Source organism: Dendrobium catenatum, unplaced genomic scaffold (genome assembly GCF_001605985.2).
Source record: "Dendrobium catenatum unplaced genomic scaffold, ASM160598v2 fragScaff_scaffold_896, whole genome shotgun sequence".
In the NCBI taxonomy this organism is placed as follows: domain Eukaryota; kingdom Viridiplantae; phylum Streptophyta; class Magnoliopsida; order Asparagales; family Orchidaceae; genus Dendrobium; species Dendrobium catenatum.
In genome coordinates this window covers 141397-160363 of record NW_021319358.1, presented here as the reverse complement: position 1 = coordinate 160363, position 18967 = coordinate 141397, and the positions used below count along the sequence as shown (strand labels likewise).

The following is an 18967-nucleotide window of genomic DNA, read 5'->3' as shown; positions in this document are numbered from 1 at the left end:
CAAATTTTATAGGATGTAAGGTAGATAAAAAGAGTACTTTAGGAAGCTTCCAATTCATAAGACAATCCTTAGTTTCTTGGTTTAGTATGAAACAAAATTTAGTAGTCCTATCTACTATAGAAGTTGAGCTACACGAAGCAATGTTGCCCAAGTCCTTTGGTCAAAGAAATAACTTCTTAATTTTAGATTACAATCGGACCCCGTCCCTATCATGTGTGATAACATGAGTGTGATATGTATCCCTAAGAATCCAATTTAACATTTTCACACTAAACACATTGATCTGAGACACCATTAATGGAGGGAGATGTTAACATCCAGTTTGCTAACATAGAAAATTAATTTGTTGATATTTTCACTAAACTATTAAGCTATGAAAGATTTAGTGCACTTAGAACTAGATTAAGGATTATTTATTTAAGTGCATAAGTAATTAGAGTAGATACTTGTCTTGTATGTGTATCATGTATATTATGTGTTGTTATTTATGTTATATTGTAATGTTTATTTCTTTTGTTGGGTTTTATTCCTAGTTTTAATTATGTGATTGTTTATTATGAAAGCGTTCCTGATAATATAAAAAATCCAAAAATATTTAATTTATATTTTATGATACACACATTATACTTTGCAATACATCTAGGATATGATAATTACAAGCTAATAATTATCATTTTTATTGTTTCATATGAACGTTATTGTCAATCATACTATATGAATGACTCATTATGTTATTTGGTCAAATAACCATACAGATAACTCCTTAGGACAATAAAAAAATCGAAGATTATATTATATGATGCCCTATCATACTAGACAACCTAACTATTGATTGCATATTTTTTATGAGAAGAATTGGATCAACTTAATCAGTTAGTATGATCCTTAATCATACTGTACAATCTAATAGTTCTTATAAAAAGGGTAGTTTTTATTATTTCATTTCACACTATCACTTCTACTCCTCTACCCCTACTGTAATCAAGTTTATTGCCCTCCTATGGCTAGTAAGAGAAGTAGATTTGGCATGTCATGACATAGATTGGATAATAGTTTTCAAAGTAAGGAAGATCAAGAGGCTTATCAAAAATACTGTAGTGCTTATGTAACTGGCTCCGAAGTAGTGAATCAAGAGAAGCTTTCCTATTAGTTAATGGATTTATCGCTACCACTACCCTCCAATTCCTTATATGCCTAACCTTCCCCTACCATACTAAACTACTTGAATTCTTCTCCAACCTTAGAATAATGGCTGATAAGACCACCATGAAGTCCTATGTCTGCCAACATCAAGTCACTATCATTGATGCAGACCAACATGAATATTTCCATCTTTCTAACATCAATGAAGCCCCCATATAGAATTACTCAAGCTCTAAATTATAACTTGACAATAGTAAACACCACACTGAGAAATTCCCCAATGAATCAACACCAACTTAATAAAAAATATGGTACTGAATGCACGTGTTATCCAATACATTCTTTGATACAATGTGATTTCTAAAGTTGGTGACCAAATGAACATGACACCTTTACTTTTGATCATCACCTATTTTTTTATGACTGGTATAGAATTAAATGATGTTAACATGATAATTCGATACATAAAAAATTTTAATATCATTAAAAACCCCAGAGCCTAATAGAAACATAACTTATCCCTAGGATATATCATTGCCTATATACCATCCAAATATTACTTAAAATATCCTACAACACAGACCACCATCCCACTTTATTCACAGATAATTCATTTCACATCATTTATAGTGATAGGCATAGGGCAACACTTGGTGAGGTCGCACCTGATTCAAAGAAAGAAGTAGAATAAGCGGTATAACTAACCCAACCTCCTCCGCTTACTTATTATTACCCTCAGGATGCATAAACAAAACATTTACCTCAATTGGAACATAAACAAGACACCCATATCTAATAGACCATAGAGTGATGGCAGGAAGATTGAGCATGGTTTAGAATAAATTTTTTGCCCTTCATTTCTATTTTCAGCCACCACTGCCCACATCTGATCAGGGCTGATTGATGCTTGATGTTGCTTTATAGATTCTTTTTTTATTATTTTTTTGTAATTTCTTTTTATTTTTTCTTCCCTTTTTATAGAAGCTAAAATTAAGAGGGACTTGTAGTAGGTTTTGGTTCGTATTGGTTGTTGATTTTGTAGTTATTATTCCTCTATTTGTTTTAATGCAATTAATTCCAAGGCAGCATTCTTATTTTATTCTTATATGTGTGTTTATTTTTGCTATGTTGTTAATTTTTTTTAAAAAACATCTCTTTGAAAATCTTAAATTAATTAACAATTTTAAATGTTTTCCCATAATTAAAAGGGACATAGAGTGACTGAGAGAACTATATAATGAATTAAATGCTAACTTGAAAAACTTAATTCCAACCAACAATATTTGTCATCATAAAAAAGGGGAAGCATGTTGGAACCCATGAGCTCGACCAATTATTTTAATGATTCAAATATTATTGATTAGATCACTTATTATTCTATGTATATTTATATATTAATTTGTGCTACTAGCTTTTCAGGAATGGTACACGGGCTATAGTATCGCACAACATACAAGAAGCCAAGTCAAATAGGGATAACCCAATAATTGCAATTGTTACAAAGATTAAATATGTATACAAGTCTATATTTTTTTTTTCTTTGAGTATTTTTTGTATTCAAGTGTATGTTGAGAGGATAACTAAGCACACACACTCACAAGTAGATATAAAAAATTGAACACTTGATTTCTTTGTTAAATCATACTATATGATCTTATGGAGTTGTTGATATCCATGACCCTAAAACTATCAAGATTTTTAAAGTCAATGATCATATATTGAAATCATATTTAGGAGGAGATGTTGATCATCTTAGGAGCTCTATAAAGTTGTCTCATCTTGAATAGGATTCTAGCATAGTCTGGCTAAAAAATATCAACTTAGTGCTATTTTAGATGAAACTCAATTAATCTATGTGTTTACTATTATGAGTAGTGTGATTCATGTTTTTATGATTTGAGAAAATTTTTTTGGCTAGAAGTGAGCTTCATGTGTGTGTGTTGTAGTTGATTTAGAGTATAAAAAATTAATTTGGAAAATTTTAGCTTAGCACTACAGTGTTACCCTTTAAAGCACCACAACATTATATCAGTTATCGAACATATAATTTAAGTTGATTGTGTTGTGGTGTTGGAGGAATCCAGCATCTCGACACTAAATTACCCTTTGGAGAACCATAATACCATCCATGTAGCACCACAATATTGAGCTCTCAAGTAATTCTATTAACTCACAACGTCACCCATGCAACACCATAGTATTTGGTCAAATAATAAATAGTGTAGATGAAACACCATGGTGGAGGTCACTTTGAGTACCACAACGCTGTTATATGTTGACCGCCATGATAGACTCACAGTCAAAAAGCATGATATTCCAATTCCCAAGGGCAGTGCTACCTATCTTCAGTGCCAGAATGCTAGTACCTATGCTTACCAAATTTGATTAAGGACAGTAGTGCTTCTCAAGCTTGTGCCATAATGTTGTCCATATTATAAATAGGGATAGGAGCTGAATTTCATTCTCAAGTATATTCCTGTGCCTTTTAGTTATACAACCTTCGTATCTAGTCTTAGGTTCCTTATTTAGCTTTCCTTCGTTAGAAATGCCTCTAAAGCTCATAAATGGTAGGAATAGGGGAGGCTCCACATCCTATGAAGCCCATATGTTTATTAGTACAACCGCCAAAGAGTAGTATAATAATTTGGTAGGGATGTTTATTATCTGGAGAGAGAATTCAATAACCCCATGGGGATTATTTAGGGTCAAATTGTTGATCATAATTGAGTCTTCCTTGTCATTCAGACCCGTTTAGCCAATATCATGATTGTTCGAAAATTCTTCGCTAATATGAAGGAGCCCTATAACTAATGTATTTTTGTGCATGGTAAGTGGGTCTCTATCACTCTTGTTTCTATTAACCAAGTCTTCCGAACTCCTAATTTTCAATTTGACAAAGATGAGTATTAAAATTTTTGCATCACTATCATAAACTATAAGGAAATTATTAGGTACCTAACTTGGAGGGATTCAAATCTCCAATGAAAGAGGAGAGTGAGGATAAATTAATAAACTTTCCTACTTCTACCCTCACCCAAGAGTCCAAAGCATGACACTACTTTATCTCTGTGAATCTTATGCCTAGCAGAAATATTAGTGAGATAACTAAGGATACATCAATTTTAAACTATTGTATTAAAAAACATATGACTATGGGTTTTGATAAAATTGTTTTTTAGTCTATTCTACGTATGCTTAGGGGGTACTTCTATGGGACTAGGGCATCCTAATTTAATTTATAAACTTTGTGAGTTAGTGGAGGTTAGGGTTATAAACGAGTCAAGTGGTTCGAGTATTTGCCAAATTGAGCAATGCTTGTTTAGATCTTACTGAGCTCAAGCTCGACTAGTTAAAAAATTTATAAGCTCATGCTCGACTAGTTAAAAAATTTATAAGCTCGAGCTCGGTTCAATTGCTCAAGTTCATTTGAAAAGCTCGAACTTGACTAGATTTTTTAGCTATATTTCTTAATTTTAAATTAAAAAAATTCAATTTCATTAGAATGTTTATTTTAAAACTAGAATTAATTTAGAAATGTTAAAGAATATTATATAATATTAATTCAAATTAATTTTTAAATATATTTTAATTTAATCAAACTCCTCAATGAGTTTTTAGTCGAGCTTGGCTAAGCTCGAGTATAGGCTCGAGCTCAAACTCACGGCCTCATACGCCTCATAGTGACAAAACGACAGCCATAATTTATTGTAGATCACAAAGGAAATGCTAATTATTCTTGATATGTTTTGTGATTTTGCTTTCAGATTACTAATCTGATAGAAAAAAAAAATGGAGGATCTTTCGGTTGTTCGTGAGCATTTTTTGAGAGAGTTTTTTTAAGCAGACAAAAATCCATTAAAAATCTATCAAAAATAGTTTTCTTTTTCAATGAATTTTGACTATTTTTGCATATTTTATCATCGAGAAATGGTTGTTTTCTTGAATCATCAACTTAACTGGGTAGAATGAGTGAAGGTAACATCGCATATGAGTTGCCGAGGATGGGAGAAGGAAGATGTCGAGCACCAAGTGGAGCTGTCGAGGATGAGCGCTGATCAGAGCTGCCGATAACGGGAGAAGGAAGATGAGAATGAGCAATTAGGCCATGCCTCTTTTCTTCTATAAAACGACACTGGAGTCTAAAAGGAAATAACAATTTTAGGGCACATAAAAGCACTCTTGTCTCTATCCCAACAGCCACCTAAGTGACACCACTATAAAATGTCATAATATATTATGTATCCTAATAAATATATAATATAGCACTTTAAGGTGCCCTAATAGCTAGTAATTTTTGCAGTGTGGTATATTCATCTTTGGACAGTACATTCCATCAAAGGTCTTTTCTAACCTCATCAACCAGCACTTTACCGCTCTAGGCTCAACAATACTCTCAAAATCTTAGAGGCTTTAACCTAAAAATATATATGTAAATTCATATCAAAATCATCATATCTGATAAACAAAAACATACTCTAAGCCCACCTATCAATCGAGCTACTAGACAAGCAAACTGAGAAATATTTTACTTATTAAGTACTTCATATATAAGAATAAAAAATAATAGATTTTCCTCATACCTTTATACCTTTCATTAGAAATATATATATTAGAATTGAAGTCCTTATGACTCTCTTTGTTAGCATATAAAAAAATGGTCCCTTAGACTTCCAATGCTTAACACATATCAAGTATTTAAAAATTTATGGTCTTATGACTTCATATGAATCCCATATAACGGAACTTTCACTGAAAACAAAGCTTTATAAAATCACATATTTCAATTAGATAAGCATATATATCATTGTAGTAAAAAATGAATATATATCATTTAAAAAATGCACAAAACTTTTTATCGGTAGGTAATAGATTTAACTATTATACATAATTTTATAGTTTCAAAATTTCACTAGATTACGAGGGATTATTCATAATATTATTTTAAAGCTTTATATGCACTATAACATTATTTTATGGTATCATGATTATTTTCTATTTTTATAAAAAATAATGCACTTTTCAAATTATTGAGCAAAGAATTTCAAGGAAAATACCTAAATGTTTAGATTTGTCAAATCACATATAAAAAATTACACAGTGAAAATTTAGTGGGTTTAAAATTATCCTCATTTTTACACTATAAAATTATAAATATAATTAGAAAAAATTCACGATATTCATTTTTTTAAATAGAGATAAACATAATATAATCTACCTCGATCTAGACAACTTTCAAAAATTGTAATGCAGAAAATGGATCGGAGTAGCCTAAAAACTCTCACACGCTCTTTAAATGACTACTAGGGGGTTGATTTAATTAAACGAGAGAGAAGTTGATTTTGATAGTTTTATAAAAAATTGATCTAGCGTCGCGATGCTCGACTCTATTGGAACCGACCACAACGCCACAACATTAGTTATTTTTCCAAAAATTATTTAAGAACTCAATGCTGCAGCGCCACCAACCCAGCATCCGGTGCTTCTAAGGGAAAAAATTTAGATCACATGGATATGAAGAAGGCCAACCAAGATAAGATGTCAAAAGTAACAGTCGAGTAATCACCTTGAGATTATGAATCAAAATTATATCCAAATTATATTATTATTAGTTTATAAAGTAAAATTTTTTTAATATAATTTTATCGGGAATTTTTTTTATAATTAATAAATGTAAAATAATATATTTATATGTTTGAAAGACGTAATATATATAGTACGAACGGGTTCTACCTGCGGTTTCTAACCGCATCCCAGTCCAATCTTTTCCTTACCCAATCTTCCGCCGGTTAGCCGGCGATGGACCCCCTCTCTGCTCTGAAGGACTTCACCATCCGCGGAGAACTCGACAACATCACCCGAATCGACGATGAATTCCGTTTTGCCGGCGACTATTCCTTCCCCTGCACAATCGAAACCGCTTTCAGATCAAAACAGGGTAATTTCTACACCCTTGAAGCCCTACTGTTCTTCATCCGCCACCATCACGTTAAGCACAGCGAATATATACAGTCGGCCCGCCTCCATCGCATTCCAGCTGTAACCCTTCCCGATAGAAAACCCCTCCTCGATTATCTCCAAGGCAGGATCGCCTCCTATGAGTCCATCGAGCTGCTCCCCGTCGACGAGTACCGGCCCGATGACCCTTCCTACGGAGCTATTCCGTCTATTTCCTCATTTGGCGCTGGTGGTGAAAACACCTTAACGGAGCCTCTCGATTATGTTTCCTTGCTCCGTGCCCGAGAACGCCCGCTCAAAGACAGGGAGTCGCTGCTTGAGTGCCGGAACCGCGATTTCTACAGCGTGCTTGTTGCGTCAACTCGCCGTGAAGAGGAAAGGCATCGGATCGAGTCGCAGCAGCGTAAGGATGGGCTTGTTGCCAAGACACGGCTTATCGGATCTGACGACAGGGGAGATGACGGTGTCGGATATGATTCAACGCCGAGGCCGAAGATGCATCTTAAAGGGAGTAAAATTGGGGAGGGAGTACCGATCATTTTGGTTCCCAGCGCGTTTCAGACACTGATCACTATTTATAATGTGAAGGAGTTTTTAGAAGATGGGGTTTTTGTATCTTCGGAAGCCAAGGTGAAGGCGATGAGGGGTGCACCGAAGCCTGATTGCGTGACTGTGCAGAAGAAGCTGAGTAGGGATAGAGTGGTTGCTGCTTATGAGGTGAGGGATAAGCCATCGACATTTAAGCCTGAAGATTGGGAACGGGTGGTGGCGGTTTTTGTGCTAGGGAAGGAGTGGCAGTTCAAAGATTGGCCGTTTAAGGATCATGTTGAGATCTTTAATAAAAGTGAGAAGCTTCGACAATTTGTCTTCCATTTATTTTTTCTAGTTTTCTACGACATTCATAAGAAAATTTCATTATGTTGCTTCATTATTAGTGTTTTTTTAGCATAATTTTATTTTGTGGTAAAGTAGCTGGAGTGCATGTGCTTTAATTCGTATTTTCTTTTATAACTATGTCAAAGCTACAATTGCTTAAAATGATGAAGTGTCTTGGAAGTACCACAAAACATCATTAAAGCTTAAAAATAGATTTTATAAATTTCCAATTAGTCTTACTATTCTTTATGGATTATATTGGTTGCATCAAAGAAGTCACTCATAATATTATCTATTCTATGCTAGAAAGCATATCGATAGAAAGAGATTTCAATTGTCTTAACATCAAATGATATCTTACCCACAATCATTGAAGTAAAATGAATAGGGGCATAATATTTTTAAGTAAAAACTCATAAAGGGAAAAACTGCAATATCTAGTTTATTCGAAACAACTCTCACTAATAATAGATATTTATTATAAAGGGTTGCTTTTCTCCAAACTCAGAGAAGGTTTAAATATAAAGAAGGTGAAAGCACTCTATTTCGAGTATCACTAGTGATGCTGACTCAAGAAAGTCAATGAGATAGATGGAGTTGACCATGCTAGTCCTCATCCTAGATGTGAAGGTAACATGAAATGTTAACCCCATGAATCCACACTATTGTGAACTTAGTTTTTTTAATCTCAAACTATAAGTATGATTTTGTATCTAATTATTAGTGTTTTCTTGTTGTTTTTCTTTGTAGCTAACTCAAAATATTTCAATTTTTGACAACTGTTGTTTAATTATGAAGTTTCTGATTTTAACATTGTATAACCATTGTATGGTCTCAGATGTGGATCCTATAAATTCTTTAAGATATCTTGTTTGTAGTGGCAATATTTTGAATTTAATTCCTACCAATTTTCTCTATGTTTTTCTTTCTTCATCTCTTCCTTTTTTGTTGGCCCTTGTTTTGTAGAAGCAAAATTGAATAGTTTAGCTATCATCCTCCCTCAAAATTTTGTTGATTGCGCTGCATGTCTACATGAGTTCTTCTTGCTATTGTTGCCTTTGATCCATAGGTGGCTAGGAGGATCTATTGTTGTCTAGAACTAGTGATGGTTGAAACACAACAAGGAAGAAGATGTTTGACAGATTTGAGGCTAAGTGTTAATTTAAGCACTTAAATCGTAAGAAAGAGCAAGGCTAATTGGATTTGAGAAACTCTGATTTCAACAAGGATTTCAATCAAGAAGTGTTGAAAGCTATTATTCACCCATCCACTCTTATTTTAAAATTGACATTAGAGCCCCGCAAATCAAAAATCAAAGATGGCATTTGCAAGATTGAGAAACTCATAGGGTAAGATGAATTTAGTCTTTAGAAATTAAAGATGAAGATATTGCTCATGCATTAAGGCTTAGATGGATACAACTTCTTGAGACTCAAATTTACAGGAAAATAGAGATGCTAAATGTGAATCAGCTTGAATTTTGTGTTGATGAGTTTACAAAATTTTATAAAGATCAATAGATATCAAGGATTGCATGGTGAGGATGACTTCTCAATAGAATCGTTGACAACGATGTTCAAGATGACCATTCTTAAAAAGATAAAATGTGTGCTAAGTAATGTAGGGTGCTTAAACAATTTTGGGTTGAAGCAATTAGCATTGCAATCTACTTGATCAATAGATGTCCATCCTCAACCATCAGTTTCAAGACACCACAAATTTGAAGTAGAACCTATCGCTTCATGCTAAGGGTGTTTGAATGTAAAGTTTATGCTCACATCAAGCGTGACAGTGTTAACCATGTGCAATGAAAAGCATTTTTATTGGCTACCCTGAAGCATAAATAGGTGCAAGTTATGATGATGCATGATTTGTAGGACTGTCATGTTCAATGATTTGAAGAAGGATCGTAAACTCCTCAATAGTGATTTTTCAAAAATCTATATGCTTTGAGGAAACATGTGAGAACTTGTACCAACCATCATATATGCTACTTTATCTATTACACTAATATCTTATCTAAGTTTCAAACCTTTATCTATATTCGCTCAAGAATAGGTTCTTAACTCTCTCAATGAACCATGAACATTCCTAAATAGAAAGTTGTTGTTCTTAAGGAAATGAATGTAGTAAAAACACAAGTATGAGAAATATTAGATTTACCCTGGGGAAGAATACAATTGGATGTAGATGGCTGTTTATTGTCAAATATAAAGTTGATGGAAATATTGCATAAGAACAAACTTAGTTGTATAATCTAGACTACCATGAAACCTTACACCTATTTCTAAACTAAATACCATTTGGATCCTCTTATCTCTAACAACTAATCTTGATTGGCTAGTATGTCAATTTGATATTAAAAATGCCTTTTTAATGGGGTTCTTTAAGATTAGATATATATGAAAAATTGACATGGTTCCACTAAGTTTCAGCCTAATAAAGCATGCAAACTCAAGAAATCTCTATATAACATAAAGCAATCTCATCGGGCTTGGTTTGATAGGTTTTTTAAAGTTGTCAAGTATTATGGATATACTTAATATCTTGCGGACTGCACCTCATTAAAAAAAAAAAAATCTACTAAAGAAAAATTAGCTATCCTAGTTATAAATATGGATGATATTGTACTTATGGAAAATTTTACTGAGGAGATGGCAACCATTAAACAACTTTTGGTCAGGAACTTTGAAATCAAAGATTTGGAAAGCTTAACAAAGGTTTTAGGAATGCATCCCACAAACGTATCACTTTCACTCAACATAAATATACTATTAATCTCTTAAAAGAAGTTGAGATTCTTGGATGCAAATCACTTGATACTCCCATGGATCATAATATTAAATTAGGGATAAAAGATTACAATGCTATTAATAAAGGTCAATATCAAAGACTAGTTGACAGACTCATTTATCTCACTCACATTAGCCCTGTTATTTGCTTTTTTTTTTAAAGCTTGGTAGGAAAATTCATGACTAAGCCTACTGAAGAGCACATTGATGCAGTTATATGAATACTAAGATATTTACAAACGGCTCATAGGAGAGGATTATTCTTCAAAAGAATAACATAAAAAAAAACATAGAAGTTTTCACTTATGTTGGTTGCATAGGATTTTTGATTGATCTTAGACCTTCCTCAGCATCCTGTGCATTCATATGGGATAACCTTTTTACCCCAAGTTTCATGTTGTGGTTAATAGTAGTGTTGAAGTAGAATTTAGGACCCAAGTTATTTGTGATTGAATTTGGCTAAACTCTTCAATAATGTTTTTATCCTAGAAGAATCCATCAAATTACTTTGTGAAAACCAAGCCGCAATCAATATTATAAAGAATCTTATTCACCATGATGGAATAAATCATGCGGAAGTTGATCCTTACTTATAAAGGAGAAAGTTGGCAATGAGATTATTTCTCTTTTGTACATTGCAACTCATCTAGATATTATTGACATTCTTCTAAAGCTCTCTTAAGAAGCAACTTTGACAACCTAATCATCAAGTTGGGAATGCTTAACATATACTATTTAACTTTAGGGGGAGTGCAAAAAATAAGATCCTAGCTGATTTGGAAACATATAATTGCCATGATCAAGTCCGTTATTTCGACATTAAAAAGTTTCACCATAATAGAACTAATAATGTCGAAGTTGATTATTACTTCGTGAAGGAGAAAGTTGACCATGAGACTATTTCTTTTTCATACGCTGCTGCCATCTATGAACTGCTGACATTTTTACTAAAACTCTCTTAAGAAGCAATTTTGACATCCTAATATCCAAGCTAGGAATGCTTAAAATTTACTATCTAGGTTGAGAAGGAATCTAGAAACATAAAATTTCCATGATCAAGTCCATTGATCTGTTTCTCTATTTGCCATCGTATTTAATGATTTAATTTTTTTTAATTGATTGAATTCTGCGCATGGCAATTTATTTCTAGGTTTGGTTCACATGTTGTAGAGGATTTCTTGCGCATATGATGGGCAGCCAATTGCTGTTAATTATGTCCTGATTTGTCCTTTCAGTGCTTTATTTCCATTTCTTTTATTCCTTAACATGCCTTAGTTTAAGATTTTAAGTCCTGAAATTTTTTATTATTAATTTTCTTGTTTTAGGTGTATTGGTGTATTTCCTTACTGTTTTAAAAAAATTATTTAAGTAGGAACTGGGTTTTTGATCACTGTTTCATTTTTCCTTAATAGACTAAGATCATCTTGTTCTTCAAAATTAAACTAATAAAAAAAGAAGCCAACACGTAGACAGCTAACACAATATCATCGTGCATGATTTATATTTTTAATGAATAAATTATTTTAGATTTACATCATTTTACGTGACTTTTTATGAGGTACTCTTTGAATGATCGCAATAAGTATGCCATCTCAAAGCACATAAAACCTTTGATAATCTCTGCATACAATTTAACTTTTAGAACAAGATAAATTGATACTAGATGTGAGTTCACTAGAAGTAGAGGATAGAAAGGAGAATCTACAGTGTTGGTTCTAAGTTCATGAAAAAAAGTCAAATTAGATATATTAAAGGCTGATTTGATATATATATGCTTCTAATGCACTTTAGGATTTTATATGGTTCCTCCTTATTTGCCTTTAATATCTTAAAGGCTCATAGAATTAGCTTCTTAAGATTCTGATGCACTATTATCATATTATGTTGTTTAAATTTTACATGATTTGTTCACACTGACGATAGATTTGTAATTTTCACAATCACAATTAATTTTTGTGAATCCATTCATTTTTATACAAATCTTGCAAACATTGCATATGTTATGGAGCTTGTAATGAAGAAACTAAAATGTCGCACATGTCTTGATTCATAAGAATAATGATTTATAACCTATTTTTGGATGATGAGAATATTAAGAAAATTGACAGCACGTAAAAAGGAAAAAAAATTGAGAGCATGCAATCCACAAAAAATATGATATGCATATATAACAAATAACCTTTTAAAGCAAAACTGCTCAAATGGTTTAAATATTAATGATAATGAATCAAGCACTTTTAAATTTGACTAGATCAATGGAAACTTAAATTTCGTCTGTATTTTTAAGGCATTATCTAACAATAAATTCATTAAGGTATTATTTTCTAACTAATATCTGTTTATGAATTTGTAAGTCAAGGAACCAATAACTAAAACAAAATTAATTTCAGTTTGATTTGTAAAATTAACTTTGTTAAAAATTTCATCAATGGTTAGATCAACTTGTTCAATTGATTCACCAACTACAACTGATTTGATTTGTTTACTTTCATATTTTAGAGCTAGATTCACTTTTGATTAGGTGTTTAAGTATATGTTTAGGAGTAAATTAATTTAATAATGGAAATTCAAGTTCACATTTATGAGTCAAATTAGATCCTTTTTATGGTTTATCTCTAATTATGATCTTAGGTTCAATTTTAGTTTGAAGTTCAATTTCTGATTATGATTTAGTTTTAGAATGCACCAATTTGATTTTAGGCTCGGATCTTACTCTTATTTAGATATAGTCATGTTCATGAATAAGTCATAACGCTTATGTGGATTCTGATTCAATAATATTAGATATCGGTTTATAGTGCATTTGATACTACAAATTATCTGAGCCTAAAATCCACATAAGTTATAGTTATGTCATATCGCCAATAAGTCATATCGCCAAAAAGATAATTTGTAGAAAAATATTTCAATTAGTTTTGCAATTAATCAAAATCTTGTCTCTTTCGCAGTCTCTTAATTGAAACCTATGTTGAGCCCTACTTCTAGTCATTTGATACTACCCTATCAGTATGCCTTACTTTTAGTTTATTTGATTATGGAATTGTAAAATTTGATAATAATTTGATGTTGGACTTCTTAGGGTGTATTATTCGCTTATGCAAATATAGGATGAGATGTGCGATGAAACACAAAAGATCAAAATTCACATTTTTTCAAATTTTAATTTAGTCAAATATTATTCTTTTGATGTAAAATTATAAAATATATTTACTCTCAAATGACAATATAAAAGTCCCCAAAATTTAAAATATTAGAAGAAATACAAGAATGAATATGAAATTAAGATTAACACCACAAAAATGAAAACTAATTGTGCTGAATTTAACCAAATATCAATCATTAGCACAATCAGCTACAAAATAACTTAAAATTAAAGTATAAGGATAAGCCACTAATTTAAAGATCTAGGTCTTATGTCTATACAAAGATAGACATCTCCCAAAAATTATGATCTAGACTTGCAAAGAAGTCAGAAAATCCAACATCAATATTGAGAGGAAAACAAAATTTAATATCATCATTCTTTATTAAATATGCGCCTTATAAGTCTTATGTGTAACCTAAAAGACCCAAAATTAATACTTTCTCAAAATCCTCCAAGATATTGTCAAATACTGTTAGTTTCAATCCTACATTCCTATTCACTTGGTTTTTAGCAATAAGAAGTTCATAATCTCTAGGTTTCAACAAAACAATAAAGCTACTATTTTAAAAATCCCATTCCAGCAATACCAAGCAATTTTCGGTCCCCACAACAGTGTAATACTTTAGATAGTCAAATGAAGCTACAGTAAATGGTTTTAAATGGTTGGACGCTCAGGTTTTAGCAATCAAATTTGGCTTAGAATGTTGATGATGTGTTTTGCTTACATGATTTTATTGACTTTTCTGCTCTTAAATGGGAGGCGGTTGTCATTTTCAATTTACTCTAAAGGTGCTATTTGTGTTTTTTTAGGTCATTTTAGTCAAATGACTCCACCATTTTTAGAGTAGAATGATCTTGTTATGTGTTGTTTAGATGCCTACTTTATTTTCTTCCCCCTACTTTGTTCTTCTCTATTAAATCCTGATCATATATTAAATTGTCAAGAAAATGGTGGCATATTCTTTAAACTTCTAGAAGTTATTTGCCCCTATGAACTTTGATTTTTACTACATGTGGTTATTTTATGCCTCTTATTGAAAAAAAAAAAATCTATGTTTTTTGGTGGATAAGTTGGCTGGCTAAATTTTTTCATAAATTGTTGATGTTCCTTCTTTAACAAAAAGTTAGTTATCAAATATGATGCATTGATAGACCAACTGAATGCAGTTATTGGATTTTACGTGCGCTTTGAAGATGATAGTGTGGAATCTGCAAAGATGGTTAAGCAATGGAACGTAAAGATTATCTCAGTGAGCATTTGATCCATCACACCCTCCATACCCATACAAGCTTTCTTTTTCTTTCTTTTCCAACGTATATTGCGTGATCTTCTTGCTCAGATCAGCAAAAATAAGAGGCACCAAGACCGGGCTGCAGCACTGGAGGTGTGGGACCGGCTAGAGGAATTCATGCGGTCACGTTCACACTCTTAAATCAGCTGAGTTTCTCTAATAGCTTGCAGGTATTTACTATCTTATAAGTTTTTGGAGCTTGAACTACACCCGGCTGCACATTCCAGAATGATTTTATCTTGTTGCTATCACTTGTTTTCCTCTAATATAAAACATGGTTTAAAATTGCGCAATATGAGGCTCGCCTTAAGGCCCGCCTCGCCTCACTGGCATGAGGCTTATGCCTCACGCTATATATATTAAAACTTTCATAAATCTTGAAGTAAATGCTCGACATTGGACTCTATAGCAGAGGAGGAAGGGGAGAGAGCAGTTCATCATAATGATGATTCAAATGAAGAACCCCTTAGTGATGACAGTGCTGATGACTTATGAGTTCTTATGTGATATGTCATTTCTATTTATTTTTAGAAATTAGAATTATATGTTAATGAAAAGAATAATGGGATTTGGGAAAGATAGAATTTTGAGTTGAAATATATTTCATGTTGTCTTATTATTGGGATATTTTGATTTCACTTTATATCTTATGCTTTTTTATGTTTTATATTATTCACTCATTAGTATATAAAAAATTTATCATTTTATGTTTACGCAATCTTTTGGTTTTGAGGCTTACGCCTCAAAACGCCTTGAGGTTTACGCCTCAAAACGCCTTGAGGCTTACGCCTCAAAACGCCTTGAGGCTTACGCCTCAAATCACAAATGAAAAACGCCTCAATACCCGAATACGCAATTTTAAACATTGCTCCTAAGAGGGTACATGCTCGGTACCGCTCAGTACATGCTCGATACCGCTCAGTACATGCTCGATATTGCTACGTATATGCTCAGTACTGCTAGGTACATGCTCGGTACCATTCGGTATCTTTCCATACAAACAACTTACGAACTTTAAAAACAAGTAGAACTTCAAAATTACTCTTATAATAAAATTTTGTTCCGGGGGCGCTGCCCTCGGAAACCCCCGCAGGGGTGCTGCCCCTTGACCCCGCGACCTGATCGGGCATGTCGAACCCCGCCAAGGGGCAGCGCCCCCTTGGACCCCCGACAGACTGGTATATTGTTGTATTTATATTCCTATCAATTTAATTTGGTGTATTCATATGTATAATTGGTTTGTTAGCAAAATGAGCTCTGCTACTGGCAGGGGTGGATTAGGTGAAGGTTCAAAAGAGCCATTTGTCCTCACCGTGTCCGTGTCCTATATTTTTAAAAATTATTATATATTATATTAAAAAAATATTATGCCGTGTCCACGCCGTACCCGTGTCTTATATTTTTAAAAATTGCCGTGTTCGTGTCATGTCGTGTTCGTGTCGTGTCGTGTCCGTGTCGCCGTGTTCATGTCGGTGCATCATAGCTTACGCCTTGCCTCACGAATGAAAAACGCCTCAATTCCCGAATACACAATTTTAAACATTGATATAAAATGAGCGACTTGCCTACTTACCTATGGGCTTCCTTTTATGCAACTTTTAGCATTCGGATTCAAATTTGGTCAAGATGGACTCTTTAGTCATCAGATTTTCTTTGGATAATTATAATACATGATAAATTAATTAAAACTTATATTACACTCATTTTAAGACAAATCAGATTGTTATAAAGCTGATATCCGGATCAAAAATTTTTCCATTCTTCTTTTTACTTGTTTACATCTTTTATATTTGGTAGTGTCTCAGTAGAGTTTCCAATAATGTTCTTGTTGTGTTTCTATTTTTTGTTTAATCCAAAATTTCGGTCTTGTAGAGAGGTGGAAGATGCTGATTCCAGGAAGCTCATGAAGATCCATATGAACAAGTTTGGCTACTCATGCCCATTACCCGCTACTTAATGCATATGTTGCATAATTAAGTTTTTCTGCCTTGGAATTATCGCTGTTCTCTTTGCTAGGAAGTGATTTTACTCTTTTGATTCAGGATGAATGAGTAGAATAATTGTAGAAGTTTAATTTTCTTGTTTTTTAATCTTTGAATTTACATAGTGACTCTCTGTATAGGAATAGAGGGGTTTTAATGAGTCAAATTACTTCTTGAGAAGGAATGCACCTGAAAATATTGAAGCACCATTTTTGGCATTAACTTCTTTACTTTTAAATATGATGAGAAAAAAGGTTAAATTGGTCATTTGAATGATTTATGACGGTAATTTTAACCAAATTATTTATTTTGTCTGATTTAATGCTTTGATTATGTAAATATGATTCAAAGTAGTCTTTAACTGTTGACATTAATAGAGAGATTATTTTGAATTATATTGAGGCGTCAATGAGTTAAATTGAATATATTTATAATTTGGGGCTAAATTGGTTACATATAAGTAGTGCATATACTGTTTTGATTTTTTTCCCCTAATTACTATTGACCAGTTTGTTCATTTTAGAGAGATAGCGAGAGATTTTCTGTGCTGGCTATGGGATGACTTTCTTTCTTGAAAGGGATCATAAAATGGAAAAAAAAAAACTTTATTCTATGATTCAAAGGCCAACACTATCTAACTTCGGACACCTTCAAACAGGTTAGTATTTTTTTTTATTTAATTATATTTGTGCCTGCATTTTTTTTTTTGTGGGGGTGCGGGAATTTAGGGGCAGAGCTCGTTTCTATAAATGTGAGAAAATAGTTACAAAAGACCCCAATTGAGGTAGAACAACGAGAAGTACATCAGCTGTTGGGATACACGTCAGAAAACTAAAAAAAAATCTATTCAACTCAATAAAAACTGAGTTAAGTGAAATACATTTGAAGATAAAAGAACAACCATGCACATATATGTGAAATCTTATTTTAAGCTAGAAGTAGAGCTAAAAAAAAAACTTCAAGCCCTCATTGTAGCAAATTGAGAAATAAATCTCTTTAATATATGCTTTTTTCCAACTATAAAAAGAGGAGAAAACCCTTTCTGTTTCAGCCTTTGAAACTTCTAGAAATAGTGTTAAACGCTTCTTATATATCAAGCTTGCCGTAGGAAAACCTACCATTGTGATTATTTTTGAATTCTCCCAACAATTCTGAGGCATGGATGATATAATCCGTGGAGATCCTTTTGTTTATAAAACCGGCTTGTGAGAGGCTATTTATGTAATTCATGAGAAGTTTAAGCATATTAGTGAAGATTTTAGAGATAATGTTGTAAAATGTATTACAAAGTGAGAGATAGTTCTAAACTCAGAAATGTCATAAGCATGTGAGCCTTTGGGAATCAAAACAATAGTAGAAGCTTTTACCATTTTGGGAATTTGAAGGGTGTTGAAAAAATGTTTGATAGCCTTGTAGACAAGGGGGCTGATAATTGCCCAGGTATATTTGTGAAGTTTAAATGAATCCATCAAGTCTAGGAGCCGAATGTTTGGGAGCAGTGAATATCCTATTTTTTGTCAAGAGCAGTAAGCATAGATGCCAAGTAGTTTGGAATTGTTTTCCTAGTAGGAATGGTTTGAGGATCCATAGAGGGAGAATGGTGAGTGTTGAATAAATTTTGGAAGTGAAGAATGATGTTTTGTGCAATCTCAATAGGGGAGTTGAAAGTGCTTGATGGGGTAGATCTCTCCTAAATATAATTTATTTTCTTCCTTGAATGAAGCTTCCCATAAAGATATTTTAGATCATCTTCCCCATGGGATAACCAAGCAACCCAAACTG

At 32.8% G+C, this 18967-nt stretch overlaps 1 protein-coding gene across 1 annotated transcript; it reads left to right on the top strand.

Moving 5' to 3' along the window:
• The first annotated feature begins 6869 nt into the window (after positions 1-6869).
• On the top strand, positions 6870-17404 carry LOC110106902 (protein CDC73 homolog). The gene is made up of 4 exons (XM_020836983.2): positions 6870-7942; positions 15079-15161; positions 15252-15373; positions 17076-17404. Exons 1-3 carry the CDS (start codon positions 6940-6942, stop codon positions 15342-15344), a joined length of 1179 nt encoding a protein of 392 aa, XP_020692642.1. The 5' UTR covers positions 6870-6939; the 3' UTR covers positions 15345-15373; positions 17076-17404.
• The last annotated feature ends 1563 nt before the right edge of the window (positions 17405-18967 follow it).

What these genes read in the sequence shown, in the direction of transcription:
- LOC110106902 (XM_020836983.2), top strand. Translation starts at nt 6,940, where the DNA reads ATGGACCCCCTCTCTGCTCTGAAGGACTTCACCATCCGCGGAGAACTC. An exon ending in TGTTGAGATCTTTAATAAAA is followed by an intron (nt 7,943 to 15,078) that starts GTGAGAAGCTTC and finishes AACTGAATGCAG; the next exon opens with TTATTGGATTTTACGTGCGC. An exon ending in GGAACGTAAAGATTATCTCA is followed by an intron (nt 15,162 to 15,251) that starts GTGAGCATTTGA and finishes CTTCTTGCTCAG; the next exon opens with ATCAGCAAAAATAAGAGGCA.